Source organism: Syngnathus acus, chromosome 3 (genome assembly GCF_901709675.1).
Source record: "Syngnathus acus chromosome 3, fSynAcu1.2, whole genome shotgun sequence".
Taxonomy (NCBI): Eukaryota; Metazoa; Chordata; class Actinopteri; order Syngnathiformes; family Syngnathidae; genus Syngnathus; species Syngnathus acus.
The window spans coordinates 7,093,683-7,111,393 of NC_051089.1; the positions used below are offsets into that span (position 1 = coordinate 7,093,683).

General features: G+C 44.6%; 1 protein-coding gene across 1 annotated transcript in view; it reads right to left on the bottom strand.

Moving 5' to 3' along the window:
- Window positions 1-1,771: 1,771 nt before the first annotated feature.
- ush2a (Usher syndrome 2A (autosomal recessive, mild)) overlaps window positions 1,772-17,711 on the bottom strand; it is a 114,156-nt gene continuing 98,216 nt past the window's right edge. The window contains 22 exon segments of the mRNA XM_037248012.1: window positions 1,772-2,367; window positions 2,493-2,687; window positions 3,024-3,089; window positions 3,648-3,735; window positions 3,836-3,977; window positions 4,113-4,196; window positions 4,490-4,666; window positions 4,756-4,854; window positions 4,967-5,085; window positions 5,196-5,341; window positions 5,467-5,559; window positions 5,659-5,868; window positions 8,744-9,074; window positions 9,660-9,829; window positions 9,912-10,151; window positions 10,154-10,196; window positions 10,359-10,440; window positions 10,443-10,729; window positions 11,083-11,444; window positions 11,523-11,864; window positions 11,942-12,087; window positions 12,168-12,249. Coding sequence (XP_037103907.1) covers window positions 2,281-2,367; window positions 2,493-2,687; window positions 3,024-3,089; window positions 3,648-3,735; window positions 3,836-3,977; window positions 4,113-4,196; window positions 4,490-4,666; window positions 4,756-4,854; window positions 4,967-5,085; window positions 5,196-5,341; window positions 5,467-5,559; window positions 5,659-5,868; window positions 8,744-9,074; window positions 9,660-9,829; window positions 9,912-10,151; window positions 10,154-10,196; window positions 10,359-10,440; window positions 10,443-10,729; window positions 11,083-11,444; window positions 11,523-11,864; window positions 11,942-12,087; window positions 12,168-12,249 — 3,591 coding nt within the window. The 3' untranslated portion in view covers window positions 1,772-2,280.

A 17,711-nucleotide genomic window follows, 5' to 3' on the forward strand; every position in this document is an offset into this window, starting at 1 on the left:
TTTGTTAGCCTAATAGCAATATTGCTTTTGTATTGCTAACTTAGTGTTCCCAAATCAATTCCAAATCAAAAGATTTTTACTTGTTTTGCAAAGATGTTCAAAAATGACCTAATAACTACTATGCTATTAGGTAAACATTATTGATTGTAAAAGAAAAGATGTCAAGATCACAGGTGAAGTTCAACTTTACGACAAAAATTGTTTTTAACGCAGCGTCACACTTTCTGGGATTATTCTTTTATGTAAAAGCAAAGGCATCCAACACGACTGAGTTAAGGTTGAGAGTAATGTAATAAAAAATAAAGTTTGATCAATTCAAAACTATTTATACATTCATTAAATTTGTATTATTATTGTGTTTTTATTCTAAAATAAAATAATTTCAATAACATTTTAAAATGTACCTTATTTCAGGTTATTGTCATTTATTTAAGACTGGAAAAAAACTGGGTGAATAATAAAAAGTAGTGAAAATAAAAACGGATTCAGTAAAATATATTACAATTTATAAATGTATTAGAAATAAATATAAAGGTAAATAAATGACTACATAATAACAATACAGACTAATCAATACATTATATTTTTTCCCCCCAATCAAGAGTCCCCACTAATTCTGAACGGCTTTTGTTGGAAGACAGGCAGGGCCCAAAGGTGTTTACTTCATCTCATAGTACACTGTGGCAGTACACAGTTTACCAACAACCCCACCCCCCCAAAAATCAAATCAGCTGAATTTCTCCATGAACTTGTGTGTGTGTGGGGGGGTCTTCATTTCACTAACCTCCTCGTTCAGACAGTCTCCTCCACTTTTGAGACGGTGTGTGTCGTTCACAATGATTTATGACTTAATAAAACTGTGCGTGCATGTTAGTGTGTGTGTGTGTGGCTCAGGGCCACATTGTCCTTACAATCACTCCACACGCTCTCATTCACCACCTCTCTCTCCTCCCTCTGTGGCTGACAGTAGCTGCGAAAATGTCCATGAATGTGTGTGTGTGCATGTGTGTGCCCTTGACTGGCGACCTTGAGTGAGGCCGTCGTTCTCACTGCCACTTTTCTTCATTTTCCAACTTGGCCTTGATGCTCCCTGAAGGGACGCAGGGGCAAAAAAGTAAATTAAACGCTGCGTCTTTTCGTATAGTGAGGCAGGCCCCTGTGTGTGTGGTTGTGCACATGCGTGTGTACAGTGCACATGTGAACTAAGCCGTTGCTTGGCGAACTCAGCAGAAAACATCATTAGTGTGATTTGGGGGGAAAAAAAAAGTTACAGGTTTGGTCGCCTGGAAAGAGATGAAAGCGATCATTTCTACTGCTATACTAGTAGACCGTGTTAATTTATTTGCTCTATTTTAGATTATTCCTAAAGTTTGTCCTTGATCCCCATTACTTTAAATGCCCTCAAACATTTTAAAATGATGGCTAAAACATTAAAGTGACACGACAAACTTTTAAAAATCAATAAATGTAGCTTTAATCTTTATATTAAATCAATTTAATATCAAGAGTGTGGAAAATTGAAGATTTAAACCAAGCAATTACGTTATTCACATTTTTATAAACATACGTAAGATACTATAAAATATGAAATGAAGTAAAATATGGAATATTTTAATATGAATCATAAATATAAATGCAACATTGAAATAACCTGTCAAATATATAATTAAAAATATTTTTTTTGTTCACTACTATCCTGGAGAAGACTTGTTTTTGTAGTTCCTATTGTGTGTGTGCATTCCGTAAAAGGAAAAAAAGAGCAGAGTGTGTGTTGGCCACATCGCTTATATTGCCTTCATCTACACATTATTGATTTACAGCAAAACATAAATATACTGCCACAGTAACAAAAAAAAACAATGTCATAATACATTAGGCTCAGTTTGTCCAGAACAATAAGTCATCTAATAAATACTGGAGTCGCACATACACCGTATAACAAGCACCACAGCTAAGTTCTAACTGCACCGTATGCTCCACTAAAGACTAAACTCGCACAAAACCTGTGCACAATCAAAATGACCTCACTTTAGTTAAATGAAAACAGCAGTTCATCTCAGAAATAGTTGGCATTTAAAAAGTAACATAAAAACAAGGCCTTAGAAGTCATCTACGGGGTGACTGCTGAGTCTTTAAATGATGCACAGTAACTTGAAGAAGCAGCTAACAACAAGAAAATCAACTAAAACTACACATGAAAATGTGAGGCTAAATTAGAGCTGTTTTGTTGTGTATTCTTTTCAACCATGAATGAATGATACCTGATTGGGTGCAGTGTCCTTAAAGATGAGTGTCAGTGAAAGTGGCACGCTCCTTTCTCACACAACTTAAAGACTTGATGGTATCCGCAAAGTCTTCCTCCATGTACTGAAACAACATGAAACTTTTTCACCATTAATATACACTAAGAGTTGTTCAACTCAATTGAAAAAAAACAATCTTTTAAGATTTATATAATAGGAGCGGACATCAAGCTATAGTTGTCATCTCACCAGTGCCGGTCCCAGAGGGTTGTCCCAGCAGCCCTCTTCCGTCACCAGAGCTTTCCTGTCAATCAGCTGGCTCAGGCTGTGGTGCAAGGGATGATGGGAGTAGGCCTGGCTCAGGTCCGATTGCCTGGGGACCCTCAGGACGGACATGGGGTTGAATGCCGAGCCACCGCCCACTATCTTGGTGTCGGACAGGCCCTGAAATGTATATTTGGACTCGATTTACTTAATGAATATATAAAGCAGTGGTTTCTCAACCAAGGCATTTATTTACATGGGGAAAATATCAAGGCACACCACCGAACAAAAACATCACAAAAATATTGTCTAGTTGACACACACACAGCATGGACACACACACAATCACACGCGTGAAGACAGCATGCTCGCTCAGTACCTCAGTATACACAGTGTAGCTTTTAAGTGTTACGTTGTTGATCTCAACACAGTCTGCTACAGTGTCAAACTGCAGGGGGGAGGAAAACAATAAAGTGGACATTTAGGGTTAGCCCACACTGGGAAGAAAAGTCTTACTGTGAGGCGATCGGGATCAAGCACAGAGCCGGAATGATGCTTAGAGCACAAGTCGGGATAAGGCCTCTGAGGGACGGACACAGAAGGAGGTCAGAAGAGGAGAAAGATGGAGGAGGTGAAGAGGAAGAGGTGTTTGAATTCAATGAATGATACAAAAAGGAAATGATGGCGACAACATAGGTAACCATGAATAAAATGCTGTCAACAGATCCGAAAAGAGATGTATTTTTTATATATAGAACAACACTGTATAAACTTATAACATAATAAACTAAACAGCGAAACAGAGTTTTCTTTACATTACATTTAGACTAGAGGGACATATTATTAGTCTCATTACAGGTATTTTTTTTATTAACGTAATACAATTCAATTCCAAACATTTTAATTTCTAAATTCAACCACATTGCCTTCTTGAGAGGGGTAGTTGGTTTCCAGCTCCCACTAGTGGCGGTAAAGTAAATTGGCTGGACAAAAAAATTGCCATTCCAACGTGCAAAAGTTGCAATAAAAACAAGGATTAATAAAATTTAATTTAAAAATGCCATATAATTTAAAATAAATACAAATTCCTTCTCTATCTCTTACTGGCTCACTGTCTCGCTCGCTCATTCACTCACTCACCGTGTATGTCTCTCCTCCCGCCTTCCTGCTCTTCTGAAGCATGACCAGAGGAGGGCGATCTCTGGCTGATGGATTCTTCCTCAGAGCTCTGGGAATGATGGGGAAAACATTCAACCTCTATCTACCCATCGATCTATCTATTATGCTTTGTATAAAGGCTGATTGGGTTTGAGCCGGGGTGAGAATACCTTTGCAGCAGAAGGCCCGACAGGATGGCCAGCACGAAAAGCCCTAGCAGCGCCAAAAGCAAAATGAACCACAGCTCAGAATAGACTGGTGCTGCTGGCATGCTCGCCCCCTCTTTACTTGCGTCCTCTGGATCAACAGGACCTGTGGGTAGAATACCAGAATATTTGGACAGAAGTATCGGGACAACTGGGCAATTATCAAAAATATTTTGTCATTATTTCATTTTTTTTTTTAATACAATGTCAAACGGTGTGTGCGTGTGTGTGAGTGCGCTACCCAGGCCTGAAACGGGGCTGTATCTGACAGTGGGAGTGGTGGCACTGCCACTGTCTGTGGTACAAGTCACCTGAAATGACAGCGCTGCGGAGGACATGGGGAGAAAGACAATGTCGTTTGAGAATCTGAGTGGATAAAGCTGTTTTTTACAGGTTTGAGGAATGACACACAAGGTGGGACGAATCCTCCTTGTGAAAACAGAAGTGAAAACACAACCCTGTCTAGCCGAAAGGAATGCTCGTGTTTTGAGTGACTCTTTTTGGCGGCAAGGTTAAAAGGTAAAGCGTAAAAGCATATTTCATGTGCAAGGATTGAAGGACCAGGAATCAAACCAAGGACCTCAGGAATGTGAGGCAAAGTTGTTAAAGTGCCCTCACTTTTCTGTGACTTGCGTGGAACATGAAGGTAGCTGTGGAAGCCGCTGTAGATCCTGAGCTGGCTCTCCGTCACCGTATACTGCCTCAGGTAGTCGTTCAGGGAGAAGGAGCCGGTCCAGTCAAGCCAAATGACCGTCAGGTTGCTGCCCACCGACAGCGGCGACACATACTGAGGAGCTGTGAAGAGAGAAACATGACACACTTGCATTTACACTAACTGAATGAATGGAAGAGGTGGAACGAGAGAGTGCAGAGACATGACAAACCTTCACTGAGGGTAACGACAGTGGTCCAGTTGGAGGCGGTGCTGCCCATGTTGTTAAAGCAGGCTACTCGAAGCTCATAGGCGGAATATGGCTGAAGACCTGCACATATGTATATCATTAGATAATACATAGAAAATCAAAACTTACATTCGAGTTGACTGCAGAGTCCAAACGTGTATTTTTTAGCATTTTTTACATTGTAACTTCAAACCTGTCACATTGTAGCTCCGCCTCTTGCCAAAGAACGTGATGTCTGCTGGGCCAGTGACACAAGGTTGGCTCACAGGCTGGGGAGGTTGCGGGCAGGCTGTTCTACGGTGAAGCTCACAACTGCATACGAGGACCCGAAGCGGAGCGACGGACAGTGAGATAACATCATCGCTACGACCCCTGAGCCGTAACTTCCCTTCAAAGTACAGTTGACGTTCTCCCCCCCTCACCTCTCGATGATTCCGTTGGGTTCCAGAGGCTCAAACCAGGCGAGCTGAGCAGAGCGTGAGGTCAGCGTGACGGGACGGGGAGGTGGTTGGCGAGCTGGGGGTGCGGCCAGGGTGCGCAGCTCAACCACAGGTCCCTGGCTACAGCACTAGTCACAGGCGTTGGTCAATTTCACTTTACTCTTGACTTTTGAGTAAAAAAATCACTCATACTTGAGTTCTTTTAGGGTATTTTGGTTTGAGTTTTAAAGGTCTGACTCCCTTGTTTCATTACCTGATAACAGGTACAGGCCTCTACTCCGATCCTGTACTGTGTGTAAGGCAGTAAACCATGAAGTGTATGTTGATGGGATGTTCCCTCTGAGAGCTGTGGAAAAAAGGCAGAATGGAGTTTGTGTTCATACCACTTTAGGGTTTCAAACTGCTGAGCAAGTAAGTAGAGGGGAGAGAGCAGTCTATTCTTCACCAGAGTGACGTGGTCGTTACGGTCCAGTGAGAACACACGGTAAAGGCTGACGACACCATTGGGCCGGGCCGGAGGACGCATTTCCACCAAGGCCGTGGTTGCCGAGACGTGTCGTAAACTAGGCGGAGCGACCCCCTCGGGCGGGGCGGGGCCGGTTCTCCCGCTGACCCACGGACTAGATGAACGGCCGGCCGAGTTCACTGCCCACAGCTGCCGGTCAACAACACACATTAGAATTTCAGACGCACGTTATCGGCTCTTAATCAAAGTGTCTCTTAATTAGGCGACATGCAACAGGATATAAGTCAATGTATCGGATCATCCATCAAAACTAGCATCGGGCGTGAGAGCGAAACCTTTTCACCATGCGAGCCATCGCTAACATATCTGCATGACAATTACTTTTCACCTTCATCAAGGAGTTAGACACACACACGCACGCACGCACGCACGCACGCACGCACACACACACACGCTAATCTTATTTGTGTGCTTGTGTTGGCCACAATTAGTGGGTGTAAACAGCGCAGGGTCACGCAGGGTGGAGATTTGCATGTGTAAGTCATCTGTAGCCTGTCAGAAGTAGTGCGGCAGGCAGATGGATGGGTCTGAGCTGAGTTGTTTAAAGTGTGTATGTGTGCGTGTGAATTGTTTGTGGCCAGAAACGGCGAGGCCCGCGTGTGAATGTGTGCGCGCAACATGTTAAGAGTTGAATTAACCTCAATAATAGTCAATTAGGGTGTGATCAATCAGAGTGATTGATCTAAGTGACAGCACAGATGGACTGAGAAGTGAGAGGAAGAGAAGGCGGGAGGATGGAAAGACTGGAAATGAGGGGGGGGAAGAGTGGCCAAAATATTTTTGAGCAAAGAGAACACAGAATTAAAACCAATAAATAACATTAGTATTACTATTAGTAGGGAAACAAGTTGCGTCTTTACACGTGCTTGTTTTTTTTCCATTGCAGTATAACACATAAAGATTATTTATGAGATATACTTATGGCAAATAGAAATAAAAACAAACATTTTAAATACACTTAAATTTACTTTGATTGCTTAACATGGGCAACAGCAGCAAATAAACGTAAATTCACTGAAATCACCCGAGCTATTACGTAGTGGTCAAACTGTATAATTGCAGACAGGCATTAACCTTGGAATCTGATATAAACTCAAAATGAGACACATTTGGTTATGAACGCCCAGTTGGGATATTGTAGTGAATATAAAATGCAATAAAATATAAATTGGGATCTTGTGTATTGTGTGATTGTGCTCCCAGGTTCTCCATAAGGATCCACTCCATTAAAGTGTGTGCACTCTTAACTGGGCTCATTTCATGTCCGTTATTAAGGCCCTAATCGGATTTATTCAGATGTTGATGCACCTTTTCTGATAAATATTATAAACATGAAATAACACTTAAACTGATGACTAATGTTGTACTTGGCACTGTTAGAAAGGTTTTACTTAAAAAAAAAAGGTTATTACTATTTTGATTGTAAAATATTTTTTTTAAAAGTTGAGAATTTTTGAGTTTTTACATCATTTAAAAGTACAATTTTACTTTTGAAATATAAGTACAACAGTTATCTTGGGTTGGATGTAAGCATGACAACATCTAGGTAGGCCTACTACTCTCTATTTGGGACAATGCTTAGAATATTGTGAGTTTCTTAACATCTGCACTTTTGTGTATAGAATTTGGTCACTCATTTACGGTTGATCCATGACATAACTCACTGTTCTTTTCAATAAACTTGTATCTTAAAACAACTGATCTAGTTTGCCCAGCAACAACAATGCTCTGAGGTAGGCAGCAACAGTTAAAATGTCTTGCGTTGGCAAGAAAGTGATTAAAAAGTTGCTGTCACGCAGACGAAACGGCGATGAAAAAAACTTGCAAACCCGGAGCGGGCTAGATCACATCACCTTGATCCATCTCGTGGTCCTTAAATCATAAACAGACTTGTTACTGCGTCCACTCCTCTCTTAGTACTCTCTCCTCCTATTGGGCCACATTTGGCTTGTTAGACCGAAAATAAAAATACACTCCGTTTGCCGCCATGGCAACAAAGGACGACGGGGGAACTATCCCGGCTGAGTTTGAGTGCTTTTATTGGCCCGTTGGACCACAGGCGGCGTGGGAATGCTCTGATAGGCCGACGGACGACTTGGCGGGTGCATCCAGTTGGGGTGAAGGGGCTAAGTTGTGTGAAAGTGGGCAGTAATTAAAACGACGCATAAAGCTGTCAATAGGAGCTTATGACCCAGTGTAATTAGCCTAATATGATTTCTCTCTCTGGCAGGGCTAAACTGAGCTGACGTATCGTCCTTGTGTACGCCTGAAACACCAAGACAGAGACGGTAACCGCCAGTAAACACGGCGACGTTGAAGTCGCTTCAATATTGCGATAGCGATGATTTCTCGCTGACTGCCAATGAAGAAATGTGACAAAAGAGATTTATCATTTGTTTAACTTATGGTGTGTGACTCTGACACACTCACGTGGGGCACCTCTGGGTGCCCATGTGACCCCGTGGACAACACAAACATAGCGACACCTCGTCCCCACCGTCGGAAAATCCCCAGGGGACATGTAGCGGTCCACATTAAAAGGTCTTTCCAATACAAGCACTGTACCAGGGACTAACGGCTAATTCGATTGGCTGGCCGGTAATCAGGAAGTGAGGGTGCTCTGAGGGCGGCGTGATAATAGCGCCGGTTGCCCGCCCGTCATCTCCCAGAGCTCCCTCCTTCCTCTTTCATAAATTAAGACCTCGTAATAAAAACAGCACCGCATCAGGCAAACTCATCAATTACGCAGGTTCTCTGGCCTCGGTTCGTACATCTGACAGGCGGGGATGCTAAGGTATTGTTGCTTCCAAGGGCTTGCCGTTCAATTAACATATCAACGCAGAGCACAACAGGACGAAATAAGGAGCCTTCTATTTACCACCTGTCTGAATACATGGCTCCTGCATGTGTGGGGATCAACGTTTGCCAACGAAAAAAATGTTAAGGCACACCAAACTACATATAAAAAAGATAAAATAAAGTGTGGCCATAAAGTTCAATATACCTGGTACTCATAAGCAGTAAATGGCAAGAGCCCCTCATCCTTGCAGCTTGTGGATGAAGAATTGTAGACAAGAGTCGCCACGTCATTTCCACGGCTATCGGCGGTGAGCTCCAGTCTGCGGTACACCTCGTAACTTGGGCTCCTCCCATTTGGTTGAGCTGGAGGGGACCAGGTAAGCAGGAAGATGGTCTGGAGGCCAGTGTGGGGGTCAGCTTGCAGGTCTAACAGTGGCGCCATCTGTCCGGTGGGGGGAGCCTCTGGCGTGAGGATGGACGCCCAGTCGCTGGAGGAGCAGCCCAGCTCCGTGCATGCCTCCACCCTCACCTCATACCTGCAACGTTATTCAACATGGAGTCATTTGTGTGGAGTTGATGGGCACTCGCGCTACTAATTGAAGATATCTATAATTGTGGTTTGAGGTGTTTGTACAAGTCAAGACTGGATAAGGTAACAAAAATAATAGAAACATCTGATACAGTTTTGTTGTGCAGAACAATGACACGTTTGGTTGAGCCTAATATTGTGGTCAGTGAGTGTATATTGCAACATTAAATACCAAATTTTATTGGGGAATGGCTATAAAATCCAACAAAACTAGGAAGGTGTTTTAATTTTAGCTTGATTCAGCAGTTCTGTATGCTCCACATACTATTTTGCATGAGTAATTTCAATTTGGGATCCAATATCGTGAAGGGCATTCTGGTCCATGGAATTTTCAGTGTAATTTTGTTATACTGTGGGGAGCGATAACCAAAGCAACTAAAGCGTTAGAGCTGTTGTAGGGAAATGCAAGACAGCAGGATTAAAAAAAAAAGCTTAAAAGACACACATCATGTGTGAAGTTCATTGGGTAATTCCAAATGAACTTAGTTCCCTAACGGTGTATTGATAAAATAGGAAACAATTGCACAAAGACCTGCGGTAGGGAGCGAGCCCCCGCAGAGTGGTGTGTCTCTTGGAGAAGACGTCGTCCTTTGGAGTGTACACGGTGTTATTCTCACCGAGCAGGACGGGCTCCCTGTGATATATTGTGTAACTAATAATATCTCCATTAGGACGGGCGGGAATATTCCACTCCACTTTAACCTAGACAGGACACAGAAAACACAGGTCAACACTTTTAAACAGAAAGATAAGCTCATTGGCGACTCAGTGCGTTTGGGTTTACCTGATTGGGCCCCAGAGGTGACAGCAAGGGGGGCCCGACACCCGAAGGGGCAGCTGGGTGAGTCTTGGCTGAGGCTTCAGCGCTACTCACAGCTCCTCGGCTATTGTTGGCCCTGACAAAGTAGCTGTACTCCACATTGGGCACAAGAGTGAAGTCGTGGTAATGAGTCTCCGGGCCCACGTAGATTATTTGGCCATCTCTGCGGAGTTCGTAGCCTATGATGATGCCATTGGGATTCCTGTGGTGGTGGCCCAGTTTATTTCTACTGACTCGGGGACCGGTGACCTTCAGTGGAAAAGTTACAGGTCGATTGAAAACGGTTTCCAATGGCCTTTCAGAAGTACTGCTAATTGTTAAAGAACAACGACGGGCTAGATATCTGCCTAAGCATCATGATTCTTGATAAAAAGCTGCATCAGCCAACTGTTGATTATGATGCTAATGTACCTTTAGAGTGGGGACCGTGCATGTCCAAAGGAGGAGCCTCCCTCGGTCACTTTGGAGGTTTTTGCACTGGCCGTGCATCCACGCTGGTACATGCCAGCAGCACAAGCTGGTAGGGCGTGTGAGGCTGAAGGTCTATCAGCGCAGTCTTCAGCTCTTTACCTCGATAAGCTTCTTCATTGTTCACCTTGAGTACATATTCGATCACCTCCCCATTCTGGGTGGGTGGTGGAGTCCAGGAAATGTCCATACTGCTGGATGTAATGGAGTTCACTGTGGGAGCCTCCACGGTTGTGGGGGGAGCCTCTAAGGTTGTAATGTTGGTGGGAGGGCTTGTGATGCAGCCCTCAGATGTGCACGCTGTGATTGAATAACTGGAGGAGAGTGAAAAAAAAAACATTTTGATAGCTTGATTTGGTTATTGTAGTCATTAGCAGGTTGTTCATTTTACAGGCACGATTTTAACATAGGCCCAAAAAGTCCTCCAAAATTGTCAACATTGAATTATGGACTAAAAATTACATTCAAATCGTATTAATAGTCAGTCTGGTATTGACAATTGATGATTCAACCTCAGAGAAAAGGGAAAGAGTGTTTTCATTTGTTTCATTTCTGGCATATGCAGATCTTACGCTATTGACCTCTGTATGACCTCTGGTCCTTACTGTGTTTCGTGTGTGTTTTCGTTCTTACGTTGTTTTAATCTCTCATTTTGAACAAGCCTTACCTATATCTCGCAAAAGGAAGAAGATCCTCGTCGGTGTAGCTGAGCACGGTTGGGTCAAAACTAAAGGAGAAGCTGATATTATTCCTCTGGATCCTGTAAGACTGGAGCACGCCGTTGGGTTCCAGAGGAGGCGCCCATGACACCACCAATTCACTGGGTCGGCCCTGAAGGTGACTCACGGTAGGCGGGGCGAGGCCGCGAGGCGGGGCCTGCCTGGTCGTTACCGTTACCCAGGAACTCTGAGTGTGGCCGGCGGGGTTGTGAGTACGTACGGCGAACTCGTACCGAGTCCAAGGGCGCAACCCGGTCACTGTGAAGGAGAAAGTGTCATTTTCTTGTGGGGATGATTCTCGGAACAGCACCTGGGTGATTGACAATGATAGCAAATGACATCTTAGTCAAGGAAATAAAAATAAACCAGGAAGAACCATTCCACATACTTTTTCTCTCTTAGCATCCTCTTCTCTGCTTCTCTCCCTCCCCACCTGATCGGCATTTCTTCCCAGTAGGTGGTACTCGTAGATGGGCCCATTGGGCTGAGCGGGACCTTCCCAGGTGAGCCACACGTGGTCTGAACCCACAGAAAGGGGCGCAGGCGGGGGCTGCGAGGCGGGTGGAGCTGCAGCAGTAGTGACATGCTGAGGTGGGCTACGTGTGCACCCTGCTGACGTGCAAGCTTCGAGAGTCAGAGTGTACGTCGTCCAAGGCTCCAAGCGGCGAAACAGGAAGCTGCGTGAGAGCCCGCTGAACTCCAGGTTGCCCTCGCTGTACAAATTGTACATCTGATGGAGAAGAGGAAGCGGTAAGGTTTAACTGTCTTGTTAGCATGTCTGGATATTGTCTATTGAGCAGCATATACCGTGATGACTCCATTTGGAGAACTTGGTGGATCCCAGTTGAGCAGCAATGACCTGCCCTGCTCTTTCTGCTCCACACTGAAGTTAGCCAGTCCAGCAGGGGAAGCCTCCAGGGTCCTCGCGCCAACCCATTGACTTGACACACTGCCTGAAGGAGTTCAAAATAAACATTAAAAAAAGTTAATCAGATGTTTGTAAAGACTTTAAACTCAGTGGTCACAATCCAACCTGCTTCATTTACAGCTTCCGCTTGTAGACTATATTCGCTGTCGGGCTCAAGGCCAAAAATGGTTGCTTCGAGGACTAAACCCTGAAGATGAAAAAGGAAAAAACAAGTAAGCAGACTGTCATAGTCACGCAAACAAAGCGTAAATATTTTCCCACAACAAGGAAAGACTGGAACAATGACAAGCTAAAATAATGTGTCATGGGGATTTGCAATATCAACATTACAGCATACTGAATGAGTAGGAAGCGGCAACGACGGACTGGCAGACGGTCGTCCCTTAAGGCTGCCTTCAAAGCCTGCTGAGTGTTTGTATCACACGTGCATCCTTTCATAGCTCTCTCGCAAACAAACAGAGGCACAGTGTGTCTGCCAGTAGCTTCGGGCAACGGGATTCAGCCCAAAAAAGCTGGCACTCGCTCCAACAGCCGTGTGTGTAACATCATTTACTCATTGATAAGGAATGAGATGCTTTTTGGGAATGGAGATCGAAAGCAACTTCTGTATGTGTGTAGACGTTTATGTGAAAATAATAAATCATTATTTTTAAATATATTCAGGCGCTCACATAAAGAGATTAGCTGTTAGGCCAATTCCATGCAGTGGCGAGGGAATCCAAATGGCTCCGACTCAAACGGAATCAAAGGAGAACCCAGACAAATCAGCGTGGCGTGGCACCAAGGATGAAGTGCCCGAACAATGAGCCCAATACATGTCTTGACTGTCTCCATGTCTGCCAGCCGACATGTTTGTCATACGCAGTAAAATAGGATTAATAAATCCCCGGACACCCGAGACGCACGCTAAATCCTCCTGCAAGTTCGCAGCGGAAAAAGGAGAGAGAGGGACTTGAAAAGACCAATAAAACAAAGTACATAAGTAATGATATTGAAGGCAGGGAATTAGGCAAGAGTGATGGGGAGAAAAGCGAAGAGCTGAGTAGGTAAATAACAGGTGAAGCAAATAAAAAGCGGCGCGACAGACGGAGGGAGGGGAGGAGGAAGACCCTGAACGACTGAGCCAGCCTGGCCCGAGAGAGTCGCAGGGAAAGAGAGAGATAGATGTTACAAAAGGGAGAGACGGATTAAGTGAGCGCGAATGCAAGATCTCTCCACCTTAAAAGCCAGTGAAATATGTGAGGCATGTGGCCTATAAAGCGCTTAACATATGCACATTGTCAATAGCAGCATCTGGCGCTGGCAGCTTTTATAGGAGCGGCGAGACTCTGCTACACGCCTCTAGATGGCAATACATTCAAACACTTTATCGCTGGAACGCTTCGCATTAATGGCCTCCTCGCTGCACGTGCGCCAGGAAATTGAGCACATCAGCTCACACACACACAAGCAGGCTGTAATCAAACGCTTTAACTCGGAAGCGCACTACTATTACATTCCATTAACAGCCCCCTTCATAATAATTTGTCCCTTAACACACACAGACGCGCACATGCAAGCAAGCACTTGAAGAAATCAACAAGATGAGGTAACACAAGGTTTAAGGTGCGCGATGGCAACAGGAAATAAAACTGTGCTGTGAAGGACAACACAAAAGAGGTTCACCTTGTTATGGATTTAATATAGTGCTGCATGCATGCAATTTGCAGTTTTCTGTTGTGTATATGTGTTATAGCGGTACGTATAGTAAACCCTCGCTTATTAGCTTAATTAATTAAGTTGGAACGTGGATGACAAATTCTTGCACTGTGTAACCTCAAAACATTTAATTGCCTAAATGTCTTTTCACACTTGTATGACAGTCAAGAAAGTAAAGATGTTACGTTTGCCTGATCAGTTAAAAGTTATGATGTGACAGTTTGACTTGGGAACAGGGTTGCTGTTTGGGATTTTTCATTATTGTTTTTTTTAAATATGAGTTATAGTATTCCTTCAAATGTCTGCAATGGACCTTCTTGTGTACGGACGTACAGCAAAACCCAAATAAATAAATGTAAGATGAACCCTGAACGCTCATGTATGATATTAATATAAAAGATGAAAATAAAATACATTTTTGTTAGTTATTTTTAACAGTTTTTTTCAGTTTTCAATTTTAGGTTTAGTTTATTAGTTTTTGTCAATGACAACAATCTTGCCTGGGAACATTTTCTATTTGCATTATTCCATGGGGAAATTGTGTATCGGATGGAGTGGGTTACGAACAACCGTTGAGGTTCCACAACCTCCTATCTAATCACGCCGATAAAGTGAGTTACAGTTATGGTAATTAGAATCAAAGATCGCAGGTCAATGTGGAGAAAGCCAGACTGCCTTTGGTGTGAGATATGAAAAGAAAGGTTCAGGTTAACCTGAAATCAATGCGCAAAAGCACACGTATGTTGGAATGACCACAACCTCCAGTTAATCACGACAACGGAGGGGGAAGGGGGAGAGAACTGCGGAGAGACCGCGGAAGGGGGAAAAAAAAGTACCAACGAGAAAATATAGAACGATGCCACATTCTGTTTGGTGTGTCTGGACTGGCACACAAAATACTTTTCATAAACCTGCGGGCATGCCGACATCCGCGCGCATCTTGTTTTTGGGTTCTCTGCGTGTGTGCGTGATATTCAGGTGGAGAGGCATGGTGCAGCCGCGGGGACAAGTGTGTGATACTAATTAAGAGTAACCATGTGTAATTGTCAAAAGAATTATGCTGATTATCTCACAAAAGCCCCAGCCAGTACCGGGCCCTGCAGAGACACGGGGACAGAGCAATATTAGCATATGGCCACGTACTCACACGTGTACTCTTCTTCTCTCTTTGTCTCTCTCACTGACACGTGCACAGGTAGCAGTCAAGTGAGCGATCATACAAAAGCGGGCCGTGTCTAATGAATGGTGAACGTGGACCAACTGGTGGGTCTCGGGTATGTCCCGCTCCACAGGCCACCTCTGCCCTCCCTGCTCCATTCTATTAAGTCCCGGAGAGATAACAAAGCACCACGCCGGCCCGCCTCTGCTCATGTGTCGCAATTCTTTGTCTGTATGGCAAAGCGCAGACACGGATCACATTTGACTTCAATTCAACCGCGTCCTGTCGTCGGGTCGATTAGCGCAAGCTGTGGCGTGAGCGGCGCTGTAATTGTTTTTGGAGGTTTTTGAGGTGAGAGCACTTTGACTGCGTGCTGCTCTTTGGTGCCCCATGCCAAGCTGGCAAGCATGTGCGTGTGTGTACGCAATTATTTGTGCATGCCTAATTCGATGTTGCTGGAACAATTGCCGCATGTATGTTTGCAAATGCCCTGCATGGGTGCCCCCACGAGTCATCGTGAGTTAGACAAACGATGACACACACACACACATTTTAGGCCACACACGCAAGCAGACCCAAAGCGTGCCATTAGGCATGTGGGTGGCCGCCACAGAGGTAGCGAGGGACTGCAGGGGTCTGGACCAGGCATGTCCACTTCACAGCGACATCCAAAATTAGCTTTGGCGGCTTCCAACCGCGGGAACACAATATTTACAGTCTTCATGCTATTCTGACAGTGCCTATTTACCTATGACATGTGGTTAAAGACCAGTCAATCGAAGTCTGGTAAGATGAGAGTAGAAGGTTGAAGATGATGTGCATGTTGCTTTTTAACATTCTTGTTTTGATTCCAAGTGATGGCATGTCGTAGGCATTATTATTCCTCTAGACTAGAAAAGTAGCAGTTTCCTCAAAAAAAAAAAAAAGCAAACAGACCCTCACACTTTGAAGTGATGACCATCATATAGTGGCTGCCATTAGGACAAGTGGAGGGGCAGTGTACTGAATGGTCCAGGCTCTTCACAAGACACAATAACACCCAACCTGTCATTACCGGGACTAAGAGCTAGCGAGCGAGCTGGCCAAAGAAGCAATATAAAACCTCTCTTGAGAAATTATCACTTGCACGAGTGTGAGTGGTATGGACGAAGAGAAAGACATAACAACTGTTATTTAGAAGTGAGGTATAGAAAAGCCAGACGGAAACGTACGGCCGGAGAGGGAGGAGTTGGGGAAAACACCAGACGATGGAGATTGCCGCAAAGAGGAGCAGCCTGATTATTTGGCCGCTTATGCAAAACGCCGAGGGCCCTCCAATCAGAGTTGAAGACCTCTAACGAAGTTGTCCGATAGGCCGGAGGCCCTAATGAACTCTGCATGCGAATCCTCTTATCCGTTCTTCTCTCTTCACCTGTTTTCATCCTCCTCATCGTTCGCCTCGCCGCCTCTTCTCCCCACTCCTTTCTGTCCGTGGCTCGTTAAAAAAGGAACGCAAGGGCAAAGCCCGAGAATCCGCCCTTCTTCACCCACGTCTGGTGGGCCATCTCCAACATGTAACTCTCAGGTGGCCGTGGCACTAAAATGATGGTATCCACCCTACGTGCTTGTACGGCATATGTTTATCACAATCATTTATTTCACTGCCACATCTTCCAAGGGTGTATGATGAAGTGTACGCGCGCCATATTTGAAAGCACATGTTGGCTTGAAACATACTTGGCTGGCTGGCCCGTGCTCTCTGATGGGCCCTTAATGATAAACTAACAGATTGTAAACATGCTGCTTGCTCGCTCTCCAACTAGCGCTCCCTCCATCAATCTCTTCCTCTTTTCTTCCCTAATTCCACTTCCATCTCCACTTTCATCTCTTCTCACCTCTTCCTTCCCCATTTCCTTCTTGCCCCTTTGCCCATCCCTCCCTCTTTCCCCCTCTCTCTCTCCGCCGCCTTTCCTGGGGTGTTTTTTAAACAATGTGTCCTTCATGTACGGTTGGTTACGGGGCGTACAGAAGGACATCATTAGCGCTGGTGGTTAAGCTGTAATTTACACCATTACCGAGGTAGGGGCCATTTTTATTGCCTAGTAAATTTCAGCTCTGAAATATTTAGACCATATGGCTCAATTTGTGTAATAACCTTAATTTCCAAGCACCCTTCAGCTCCCTTCCGCACCGGCTGTTGTTGGCGGATGATGTGTGTGCGCGTTTGCATGCGTGTGCACGGCGAGCATACATAGACACACACGCGCGCAGAGGCAGGTGCATGGTGAAAATGTAAGCGCATACACTTACACTTAATCTCTAACATCCACATTAAACAATGTCTTGGTTTACGCAGACGCGCACACACACGGACATACAAACGTACGCATACACACGTACGTATGCATGCCGCTAGCAGATTAATAGGGTGTCAGCTTGTGTTTGGGTGAGGGAGCGTCAGGCGTCGGCCAGATGGTTCTCAGGGATGATGACTGTCAGGGGTCCTGCTCTGATCAATGGCATGTATTAATACGGCACACATAAGAGAGACACATTCACATACTGATGCACGGGAAAAAAAAAAAGTCATCCGTGAACACAACATCATAAGCGCATGGAGTGTATCCACAAAAAAAAGGATGCACAAATTCACACATACATACACATGATCTTCTTTCCCTAAGGGGTCCCGAGGGCCAGAGTGAAACATCTGGAGGAGCCGAGGGAGGGAGGGATATAGAGGACGGGACAGTAAAGAGGAGATAATGGGAGGGAACAAAAAAAAAAAGTGATGCGACCAGACAGGGATGAGA